Here is a 12689-nt window from a genome sequence, read left to right on the forward strand (position 1 = left end):
TCAAGCACAGGACTGAGACAGGTCTACCGGGGACGGGAGTCATGAGTAAGTTACCTATAGTGACTAATTAGTGGAGTTCTTGCATTACTCTTAAATGCCTAACTTATAAGCAATGAAGTTGAAAAAACAAGAATATATTCAGCAACCCAGACGTAAAGGAGAAAAAGAAGAAACATCTTATTATTTAAAGAGCAATCAAAATCACAAATGCTCACTTAGACAAGTAAGTACTGGACTTTCTCTTTATACTTCAAGATTAAAATGAGCTCATTTATTTTCTAATAGCATTTTGTAATTGATGTATGTCTGCCATCTAAAATTCACCTTTTTTTTTGAGAGAGAGATTTTTTGCTATAGGGCATGTGTGCTCACCAGAAAGACAGAGAGAGACAGAGAGACAGAAAGCGAGAAATCAACCCCCAGGGAGGATGGCCACGCCACAATCCCTTCTCCTCCATTCTCCTCTCAGGATTTTGGGCACACATGCACAACATGCCTAGTGTGAGTTTCAAGGCTCAAACTGGGACTCAAACTGCAGTCGGACATGTGGAAGTCCAGCGATGTAAATATTATGCCATCTGCTGGTTCCTAAAATTTACCATTTTCAAGTGCACACCTACTTTGCTGTGCAGTACTATCTAATTGTAGAACACTTCCATCACTCCAAAAAGAAAAGCTGCACCTATTAGTAGTTAGGCTTCCCTCCTCCCATCACCTGGCAACCACTAATCTACTTTGCCTCTATAGTGTCACCTTTCTCTGAACATTTTGTATGAACACAATCAGTAAATGACTTTTCCTGTTTGGAGTCTCTCAGTTATCATGTTTTCAAGGTTCTCCCATGGTTCAGCATGTTAACAGTACTTCATTCTTTTTTATTACTGAATAATCCCTTATTTTTTCAAGTACGGGGTTAGCAATGTCACCTGAAACATCTTCAGCCACTCCTGGAGGCCTGTGGGTGGCTGGACGGATGTAATCCGGCGTCGCTGCTGCCCTTGGCCATTGGCTGCTCTCAGGTCCCCGAAAGTTGTTGGTGTTGCTGAACATGGTACAAGTCCCGTGGTACTACAAACAATCAAAGAATGGAAGCAAATATGGATATTTATTGGAAATAATGGGCTCTGAGTAAGAAGAATGATGATCTGACCTATTTCAAACATTAATGGATTATTACTTTTATTTGCTTCTTCCCAGAGAGGAGAACGAAATGCTTACTTTGCTATTCTTAGAGTAAGTTTCCTCCCTCCTACATAACCACCTGTTATTATCCCAGCAATGTTAATTGCAACTAAATGACAGAATCTCTATGGTAAAACTGCAAATTGTTGATACATGCAAATAATGTTACAATATTCCCTCAGAAAATACAGGTCTGACCTGACCTCTGACTGGTCTTCAGTGATGCAATTAAATAAAAGTTTACATTTTGTTTATAAAAGGGAATGTGAGACATTATTATGCTTTTAAAAACTTAGGTATAGAAATTGAGTCTTTGTCTGTCCCAGATGCCTTCAAAATGGTTTATAATATTTATCCAATGCTTGCCAATAATTTATTATTATTTATAGCTTAGGAATCCAGATATTTGACAGGAATCACCCTCGATTAGAAATGTGTTTATTCAAAGCAAGTAAATATTGACAATGTATTAAACATATGTACGATTTTAAATATGAGAACATCTAAACATTTTTATCCAATGATTAAAATTTTGAGACATTTTAAAACAACAAACAGAGCCAGCAGGTGGCATGGAAGTTAAGATAATCGGGTCCCACATGGCTGACAATGGGTTCGAGTCCCAGACCTAGCAGTTTAAAAAAGATGCCTGACTCAGGTGCCTATGTGCCCAAAATCCTGAGAGAAGAGTGGAAAAGAAGGGACTGCAGCATGGCCATCCTCCCTTGGGAGTGATTTCTCACTTTCCCCCACTCTCTCTCTCTCCTTCGAGTGCACATGCCCTATAACAAAAACAAAAAACAAACAAAACCCTGAAATTAAATTCTGCCTCTAGTAAGATGAGGGATGACCTATCTCTAAAATTGTTTGACTCTACTAGACATGACTAATCAACAACAAAAAGAATACAGTTATGACTATGTTATTAACATTAAACTTTACTTTCTAATTTCTGTATCAAATTTAATTATTTAACCTCAAGGTAAATACTGAGCATCTAGAGGCAGTCAAGAAAGGAGCCGGAAGGGGCCAGTCAGTGACGTGGCAGTAACACAACTGCACCCAGATGAGAAGGTTCCAGGCTCGTGTCCTCGGGCTTCCCTGTTCATGTCAGGCGCATATGCATGCCTATGCTCCAGGGTGGATGAGGCTGGAGTAGATCCAGACGGAAGGACCCTGTTTACTAAGGATCTCTCTCTCTCCCTGAAGAAATTAACATTTTCCAAATAGGAGCGGGAAGATTTGTTTAACAAAACTGCATTTGTAAAATAATCCTCAATTCATTGAGCTTTGCTAATACAAGGGTTTTAAATCCAAAGGACACATACAAATTGTACCATAATATTTCAGTATCAAGCTCTAATAAATCACTAATGAAACAGTATTTTTTTTCTATCCAGCGTCATTATTTTGTTTAAAAATATTATCTCAATCACCAGAGTTTATGGAAAAATCATATCTACCCCTTCAAATCTTTTTATATTATATATCTAAGACAATCTTTTAACATACAATTAAATATATCTTTTTTCTTTGAAATTCAAAAAAAAGTTTTCTTCTTCTCCAAAATAAACTAGAAAATGCATGTAATTTACATTTTCTTTTTTTAAAAAACAAGATGAAAAATTCAGTTTCATCTTATTAACAAAGCTTTCAAAAATATAAAACATCAACTATATATCCTAAGTAACTGACAAGTCTACAAAAAGATATGGAAATAAATATATTGTCTGGATTCATTTTGCTTTAGAAAGACTATGCTAAAGGGCTAAAAAGAAAACTTTTGCCTTTTCAGTTGCTTTCTCAATCAAAAAAGTGAGCACATACATATAAATTCTATTAAAATGTTCTCTGTAATAAAAATTCAGCACTCATAGGCTGCCTTAAATGCAAAGGAACAATTTCCTATCTTTATCTGAATATCAGTCATATTAACAGAATACCAAAATAATATGATTGACTGGAATCTATACATTACAAAAGAAATCAACTTTCTCATCCAAGAAATACTTTACCAAGGCTAGAAGGAAAATGTAAAATGAAGTGAATAGTTTCACTGGTCTCTCTATCCCTCCACACCCTCTGGTGGAAGTGCCAAAACAGTAAAATTGTCAAAAGGCAAAGATTCAAAGTGAGGGGGATAGTTCGCATGAGAAAAATCACACAGAACAGTTCCCGAATAAAACAGATAGCTGGTGATTTTCCCTATTATGTCTCATCTCTCCCCTTTTTGTATTTAAGACTATTCTAGTTGTTATTTTTTTCTAAATTTTATAAAAGAGTATTTGAAAGAACATTTTCTGCAGCTGACTGAAGTTAGCATCCTGGAAAATGAGAGATGCAATCTGCAACAATGTTCAATCAAAATAACCGTATGTCTGAGTAATGTTCATTTTATTACATCTATAAGATAAAAGTAGCTCTAACTTAAAATATTTTGAGAGAACAAAAGAAATGTCATAATCACGAAATTCTTATTTCTGTTGCTAACTTTCGTCACTATTTGAAGTGAAAATTATATTTTAAAAAGAAGCTCTTCAATTACTTTTGTCATTTAACTTTTAAAATACTGCATTCCAAGTGATATCCAAAGCCATTTTTAATTGGCTGGGTAACAGATATTGTGCTTAAGTTAGCCTAATTACCGTGAGAGTGGGAAAAGTTGTACATTGATGCAAAATCCAAAAATGATGGACTGCAGCAGGAAACAAGACTACAATTGTGTTTAGTTGTTATGGAAACTATTCAATAGGTTTAGAAATGTATATTTTAAAAAAACATAAGACCTACTAAGCCAATGGGAGAGATTTCTAACACACTAACTTCATGCAGTAAGACTGAGTTAGTAATTACGAGGTTTATTTCACTGCTAGTAAGTGTATCTTCTATTCTGCACATATAAATTTCCACTTAGAGCAGCTGTTGTTATAGTAACAGGATGCATTTGCTCATACTTATATTTTAGGGTTTACTTTTTAGATTTCCTTTTAAAAATGTGATTTTAAGATTCTGTTTTGTAAGACGACTTCTGCTTGTGTCTCATTTCAATTTATCAGTAACAATACAAACTGTAGTGGTAGTCCTTTTCCTTATTTAAAATGATATCTTTTCCAATTTGCAGTAATCTCAAAATAGGTTAAATACTCCACAGTACTAGGACCATATTCGTCTACAAGAATAAACTGAAAGAAATGATTTCAGAGTCATCTTTTTAGAAAAACATGAGAATCATGAGAGAGTTGATTATTATATTTAATGTTACCTTGTATATTCTGAGACTTTGCATGGTTTCTTTCCCAAAGAAAAAGAGCGGACCTCAGACCCATGGTCCAACTTTCTTTTCATCTATAAGGTAAAACAAGATATGTTTTAAAACAAAATCACCTGTTTAACCATGAAGTCTTAAATTAGCATCATTAACATGAAAAACTCTTAATTAAATGTTTATATGCCTGCAATGGTAATTGGGCAGTTAACAGAGAAAAAAAAAATGTCTCAGAGTTTCATCTATTTGTTCTACGTTGTTTTACTCTTACCAAACTGGAAAGGCAAATTTTCCCCCCTAATACTTTGTCCAGAAGAGCAGGGGATAGTAATTTAAAAACCGATAGTCATCATTCACATTCTTTGAGAGTAATATACCTTCTATGTTTTCCAGTTTAATAACCAGTATGGGGGGGGGTATTACATTATCCACATAGAAGAGAGCTATATTTTATAAGCTTTCCTCATTAATATTCTTCTTTGAAAACTTATTTTAAGAAAGATAAAATACACAAAATTTCAAAGATCTCAAAACTTCGAAATCAGAATTAAGTCGGAAGTAACTAGCTTAATCTTAAATACCATCTCATTATAAGGGGTAAAGACAACATAATAAAATTATCTTAAATGGTGATAATACAACATAAAACAATAAACATGGACAAGGGTAGTTTTTAAAAAGAGGTAAATCTACATGCTAGAGAAAGCTGGAGATGCTGCCATAAAGGCTATGGGGGAAAGCCATCAATTAACAGACATCCAAACTAGCTCTGTTGGTAACATATCACTTGGGTCAAAACATTCTAACTTGAAAAGCAATAACAACAAAACGATTTCAAAAGAAATGAGTTATGCCTCTTTATAAGGTGTATTCAACATCTACATTTTAGAAGGGTTTCATTACGCCATGTTATATACGGTAACTATGTCTAGAACTGCATTTTGTCAACATCAGCATCGAAATATTTATTTTTGCATTTCACTATCCGTTCACTGAGGTTATATGACTTTACATATATTTCAAAACTAGAAAATAAGATCCGACAAAATTGAACTGTTTCCATTTCAACAACCCTTTTCAGATTTGCATCCACTAATTAGTGACTGTATTACTGTCAGTTAGTTACAGGAAGGGGAAAAAGCGAAAATGATAGATAGCTACCCTCATTTTTATAACAAGGAGAAAACTCTGGCATGGTAGCAGCTTCATTTTCCTTCCTACTGCCTCACATGGGAACATTCTAATACAGCATGGTACAATATCAAGACTAAAGCGAGCCAGGGAGACGCTACAAATCTTTTTGAACTATACTGGATGATAAAAGACTACCTTTTTATCATCATGAAGAAAGTCTTCCAGAATATGGGGTGGTCTCATGCTAGCAGGGGCCAGAGGTGAGGACAGAGCAAGCCCATCCACAGTTTGCACCACAGTTCATGAAATACCCACTGGAAACGAATGGAATGGGTTGGATTTTTTCCCTCCCGAAGTTTCTGTACTCATTACATTGTTTTAAAGTCACTACTCTCAAAACCATTATTTTCTCCACATAAGTTTATTAAACAGCAAACACACAAATATAAAAGCCGTAATATATAGGTAGCCACGTGGTTGCATGTGTATAATTATAGACACGTACACATACACGCAAGCGAATTCATCAGGAAGGTCAGTCAGTACAGACTACCTTCAAATCTAGTCTTTGGAAAACTCCCACTGCTTCTTATTTTCATAATTATTATGAGAAACTTTGATATCGGTTCTAATTAAGTTTGTAATACTGGCTTGCAGAACTTCCCAGGATAGCTTGTAAATACAGTGGTGCAAATGCCATTTGCCACTAAAAGCAAACTTTTATTTTCATCTTAGAAATCCTTCAATGAATAAAAATGCCCCAAATGTACAAGAAAACCACTGAAAAATGATTTTATTTTTAAAAATATTTTAGAAAATAGAGCACTTTCTGTACGTCTAGAGGAATCTTTCAGATACTGTACTATTTACTGAAAATACTGACTTTAGAAGCAAAAATTAATTCTGCAATTTTTTTTTCCAAAGGTATAGGAAGTAAATATTTTCTCCTTAAATAAAAACCCCAAATATCTACAATTCTACACTTTCAAAGAGTCAACTAATAACAGACAGACAATATAGCGAAGGTATGGGAATACTGAGGGCAGAGGGTTCCCTGCAAGCCAACTAGGGAGAGTATTTCCAGCTCAGCATTTCATGGAGCCACATTTCTGAAGTCGGAATACATTTTCAGTGCAAAATTCTCAGGCTGAAATATACATTTCATTCCCCGTGTGCAGCTTTTTCTCCGGCTCACGCTGTTTTTCCATTATTTGCTAACATTCATGATATAAAACCGAATCCCAGCCACCCACCCAAATTAGAGGATACTGCAGCCATCTCTGATGAGACAGATTTTCCTTCTCAGGCTCACACACACACACGCACAGCCACCCAGCACAGGAAGAAAACAGCTTACTTACTTTGTAAAAAATCATTTTTAATGTGCCGTAGAAACCCATATTTTCTGTATTTTTCCCCTTCAGTGCTTCTGTGCCCCCGTGTGTCCGGCTGCTTGGCGGTCTCTGACAATATAAACCTTTTTCAGGTAGGTATGTCACAGATTCTAATGTGGACATGCTCGGGCACGTCAGAAAGGGAAGATCAGGGAGCAGAACCGGCAGCAAAACTCCACAGCAGAAGCAAATGCAGCTCAGTATCAAACCGCTTCTCGGGACACACATACATACATGCAGCCTGACTGGGGAGAACTCGAGGGAATAATGAGAGGGAACCGAGAAGATTATTGGAGGAGACTCTGCCCTGTCAAAGCCTTGACTGAACAGATTCCTCCCTCGGCAGCAGAGGGATCAGATTACATCTTCCCTTGCACACAGAATGGTGCAGTCCAGGACTCAGCAATGCAGACTGCACATCAATTATATGGTGATCCGCTCCAGGGAACCCGCAAGCACACGACGCGCCGAGCAGAGGGGGCTGTGGGCGCTCGGGAGACCGCCCCCACACCACAGCCCCTTCTCAACCCTCGCAAACTTTCAGGGATTTTTTTTTTTTTTTTTGCATTTTACAAAACCTGCATTTTGGAGGAGTTTCAAATGACAAGCACCACTGCCGCAAAGAAGTCCTTTCAGAAACGTTTTGAAAAGGGAATATATTTTTATACAAACTCCCCCCGCAACACACACACACCCTACGGAGGCAAAGCAGGCTGTTTTCAGCAACTGCCATACTACTGTGGTCCTAGCACAAACTGGTCAGATTTTTCCAGCAGCGTGGAGGGTCCAAAATGGGCAATGCCAAAGGGAGAGATTAAACAGTCTTGGGGGTCGGGAGGAGTGGCCGAGAGCTGCCAGTAAACCAGTTTGAAGCATAAGAAGTTACATTTCAACCTGCATATTTCTTATATTAAGGTTCAATGAAAATATTCCCCATGCTTTTCCATTTCATTCTTCTGAAACACAGTTTTCAAGAAAATTACTACACAGCTCATCAATCCTTGAAAATCATGTGAAAATACCCTTTTAAGATGAACAAACTAGCCCTACCTAACATACAGTTCTATCTTCCCCAAAGAGACTCAGGGCTATGCTCAATCACTGCAGGTCTGGCCCTTATTTGTTCATTTCATCCTAAGGAAGCAGAAGGCACTGGGTGGCTGTCTCCAAAATAATTCTGACAATGTGGATTGCTTATCATTAAAAAGGTATTTTACATAATAATAAAGGTGCCAAAATTTGCCCAAAGGCAACATCTTTCTTAGAATGACTACTACACAAATCTAGATTCCATTCTGTAACTTGCTATACAACTACCTTTAGAGGTTATTGTGAGATGCTGTCTAGAAAGGCTTATTATTAAAGGTCCAGTTAATTAACTCCTACCCTTCCCATTAAAGTTCCCGATTACGAGTACACTGTATCCCTATAGTTATTTAAAGTACTTAGAAAGTTTTTACTGAGAGAAAGAAAAATACTATTTGGATTTATTAACTACATTTTAATATTCTCTGCATGGTAGCAAATGATTTTCTTTACTAAAATGATTCTAAATACTGCATAAAATAGTCTATCATTTAAAAAATAAAACTGTTTACCCTTATAAATAAGACATTAAGTCAATGCAATTTCTTTTACTTTGAAACATAAATGAAAATAAGATAATGTAAAATTTTATGAAGACGTCTTGAGGCTTCTCCTGGAAATTATATTTTACTGTCTAATATCTTTAAAAATTTTCCTACCTGGCTCTTAGATTCTAATTCTTATCCTCAGAAGCAATAATGTACGTACACCCAGCAGAAGGTTTGTATTCAAAATAATCAATTAGCTCTCTTCAAAGGGAAATTCTTTTAAAACTGAAATCTCCTATTCTTAGTCGGAAAAAATATCCAATTGTTGGAATGGATTTACAGCACTCATAATTTAAGAAAGTTTTTTTTTTTTTCTAAGAAAGGTGATTTGCCTCCCTGTTGTGGGCTATCTGAAGAAAATAATTATAAAATGAGCACCTAAAATGTCCTCTACAAGCTGTCAGTGGTAACTAGTCTGTCACAACACAAGTGGAATACTAGTGACCCAACAGTGTATTCTGCAACTGACGCCAGGTGCTACCTCTAGTCGAACTAACCTTTCCAAATGAAGTCTTCTCAGTTCAGAATAGAAACTAACTTTAACGACAGAGTTGGGGTAGTATCTTAAAACCTAGGACGTTTAAAGTAGACGTTGTCTCTTGATTTTATATATTCAAAGGGATGCTCTTATGGTTAAATGGCTCCCACTTATGGTTATGAAGTTACAGGAAAACCTATTCCATATGTAAAATAGTTACATGGTTCAAAAATCAAAATGGTATACAAAGAAGTATGCAAAGAAAGTATGGGGGGGGGTCTTCTGAAAGTTTATGGGAAATGAGTATTATGAAAAAACTATACAACGGTATCAAAATTTTTTGTACCAAAATAAACCCCTATTTTAACCCCTTTCCTACAGCTTTTGCAGCCCCCTTGTACACACTGAGAAGTCTTCTGCCATCACCCATCCTCCACCTACCATACTTCCCACCTTGGGATGATTTTCCTTATGTCTTTATCCTTTATGAAGACCTTATTTTCCTAAATAGTTAAACAAGTCTCCCTAATATCTTGTTTATAATATTAATCTGAACTGTGAACTTGCCATGCAAGGCCTGTCAACAAAGCTCATCTCCATTTAAATTAATAGAATAAAAATAATTTTCAACATTCTCTGAAGTACTATCACTAAAGATTATGATCTATTATATTACTGTCATTATTATATATGAACAATGCAAATGAAATCATTCTCGCATTCCTGTTTCTGGCAGTCTTGGCTAAAAGACAGATGTTTTAAACTTTATTCAGAAGTAGTATGGTATAAAAACATTCTCTGTGTAGTCTCTCTACCCCGTGGTAGACGGAAACATTTTAAACCTTCTATCATTCTATAATGAAAAGGTTAGCTGTCAACTATTAAAGATAAGAAAAGATTTAGTTTTAAAATATCTCAATGTATGCATTGTGTGTGTGTATATGTATACACACACATATTTAGGTGTGTATCTCAATGTGTGTGTGTGTGTGTGTGTGTGTGTGTGTGTATTCATTACAATAAATTTCACGCAATTTTGGCAAATCAATCATTTTCCCCATTCTATATATAATTATTTCTTGTGCTGACAACCTGTAAGCATTATTGAAAATTCATCAGCAAGGAGGATGACTAACAATGAGGTACTAAAATGTAGTCCATCTGCTAATTCTGACCCAGTGGTCATTCCAACACAACTCCATTGGGCCAGGAATGTAAAAGAATGAATGACAGACAGTAGGAAACTGAGGAAACAACAACACAAAGATATGCCAGTGTACTGCCCTTGAATGCAGGCCTCTGGTGAATGGTGGTGACGACAGAATGATTAACCTGTGAGCTAGCAGAAAAGAATGGCTTTCTGAACAAATGGCTGAGTATGACTAAATTTGTAGGGGCAAGTTGTGGTGATGAACAGAAACAAATAGGACCCACACATAAAGAATGAGAAGAATATAAACATCTTCAGTAAACTATGAATCTTCAGAGAAATATCTTTCCACATTGTGTCAAAACAAAGGAGGGAATAACCAAGAGTACTTTTCCCCTACTCGATTCTCAGGGTTCACTATTTCCATTTTATACCCAGCTCTATTAACTCATTTATTATAGCTTATTGTCATTATTTTTATACATCTTTCTTCTCTATCATCTACTCCTTGAAAATCCACATCTTCACATTATTAATTTCCAAGAAGTCTGGGGAAATGTTACATAATGAATCATTAATATTTTTGAACTGGTCATACAAGCGCAAACAATAGCAACTACAACTTATTTTTCCTAAAGCATATACTTTATACCTAATACTAAGAAGTTTACCTATTGTATTATAATTAGTCAAAGATGCTGTGAATCTATTGGTTCTATTACTCTGTTAACATTTAGAAAAACATTTCCACTAAATAATGACAGGAGAATGTGTTTCTATTCTTATGTCAGTGATTTTATAATTATTATGATACCATTCTTTATTCTGGAAAGGGATAGGAAACTACCTACCACAGTAAGCTGTCTTGCCCTGAGCACAGAATTTAGATTAGAGACAGTTCAAAATTTCAACATCAAAGAAAAGAATGCCAAGCATGTTGAATCTAAAACAAACTTTTTGAAACTTTCCTAGCCCACTGTCATTAAAGGTTCATAATTAGAGCCAGCCCACGACCAGAGGATGAGATGGATCTCACATGGTGGACTATGTGGTTGAAGTCCTGGACCTGGCTGCTTGATAAACATGTTGGGTATGTGTGCAAGCATGTCCAGAATCCCAAAAGGAGGGAAAAATGGAGCAGAGGGATTATAGTGTGGTTGTTCCCCAAAGAGCATGCTTTCTTACTTTCCCTTTCTCTGCTGCCAGAGTGCACCTGCCCTCTGGCAAATTAAAACCAAAAAAAAAAAAAGTTCATAATTAAAATTAGCAATTTAATAAACCTATCCCATCACAAGTATCATTAATGAAATTAGCATGTATGTCCAGAAACTACATTTTCCCTAATGTAAGTAAGCGGCAGTATGATTGATACTAAGCATTTATTTAGCAGCTACTACGTGTCAGGGACAGGGCAATATACAATTAAGACTTTTTCCTCCTCCATTAAATTTATACTCAATTAAGAGAGAGAATGGGATAATATGCACACACATTTGACTCTTAAAACTTACAATTAAATTATCTCTAAAAATTTTTAAGATTACATCAAATCAAACAGGTAATCCAGATTTGGTTTGAAATTACCATCCATGTAAATAAATATTGTAATACTAATGCAAACTCTGTAAACACTGAATTTTCTAATATGTGACTTAACTTTGCTTAAAATAAACTTATTTGGAGGAGGTTATTTTTATTATAACTAACAAAATCCTAACCTCAGTAAATCAAACTGTACATCAAAATATCATAGCTCATTTTTAAAAATTTTTAAGATTAGTATAGCTGTAGAAGTAATACTTTCACAATTTTCTTTTTCTTGAAGATTAAGTGATTTAAAATTCTTCTTACAAACTCAGACCCCACTGATTTGACACAAATCAATTATAACATTCATTCAAACAATAAAGGTTTACTAACTCCTTCAGAATGGGTCGAATTAGTGATCTCAAACATATGCATGCCCAAATGTATGTCTACAAATATATGAATATACATACATAGATGCAGGAGTTGCACACAATGATGCAAGTTAAGAGTTCTCTTCACCAAAGCCTCCCAAGAAAACATGCAAGATGGGAATTCTGCTTATTTGTTCTTCTAAAATTTATATCGTGATAAAGCTGTCAGAGACTTAATACCATGTCGACATTCTTTACATTACTTCTTTATAGACAGCCAAGGCCAGTGCAAAAATTTGACAACAAAATTAGCAAGTCACCCTGGAGCCTACCCTGATTTATCTAGAAAGCAATTAATCTTTACATCTCATGTTTCAAATCCAAAATAAAGTACCAGTCATATCCAAAAGTTTTCTCTTCAAATTTTATTGTAAATTTCTTACAGTAAATACCTTCAGGAAAGTAAGAAAAGTATCATGGGAAATATAAAAAATAAGGTTCACTTCAAGAAAAATAAGACTACAATATGACCCAGAAAAGAATCTCATTAA

The 12689-nt window shown here is 35.4% G+C and overlaps 1 protein-coding gene across 9 annotated transcripts in view; it reads right to left on the reverse strand.

Moving 5' to 3' along the window:
• Positions 1–12689, reverse strand: part of FBXW7 (F-box and WD repeat domain containing 7) — a 242278-nt gene that overhangs the window by 28803 nt on the left and 200786 nt on the right. For 8 of the 9 annotated variants that reach the window (XM_027772562.1, XM_006150311.3, XM_027772563.1 and 5 more), the window contains 2 exons: positions 4445–4527; positions 927–1068 (listed from right to left, as the gene is read on the reverse strand). In XM_027772562.1, coding sequence (XP_027628363.1) covers positions 927–1068; positions 4445–4527 — 225 coding nt within the window. Of the gene's footprint in view, positions 1–926; positions 1069–4444; positions 4528–6942; positions 7298–12689 lie in introns of those variants that run through there. The other variant, XM_006150313.3, reaches the window with a different exon arrangement.

Source organism: Tupaia chinensis, unplaced genomic scaffold, assembly GCF_000334495.1.
Source record: "Tupaia chinensis unplaced genomic scaffold, TupChi_1.0 Scaffold000283_1, whole genome shotgun sequence".
NCBI classification, from domain to species: Eukaryota; Metazoa; Chordata; class Mammalia; order Scandentia; family Tupaiidae; genus Tupaia; species Tupaia belangeri.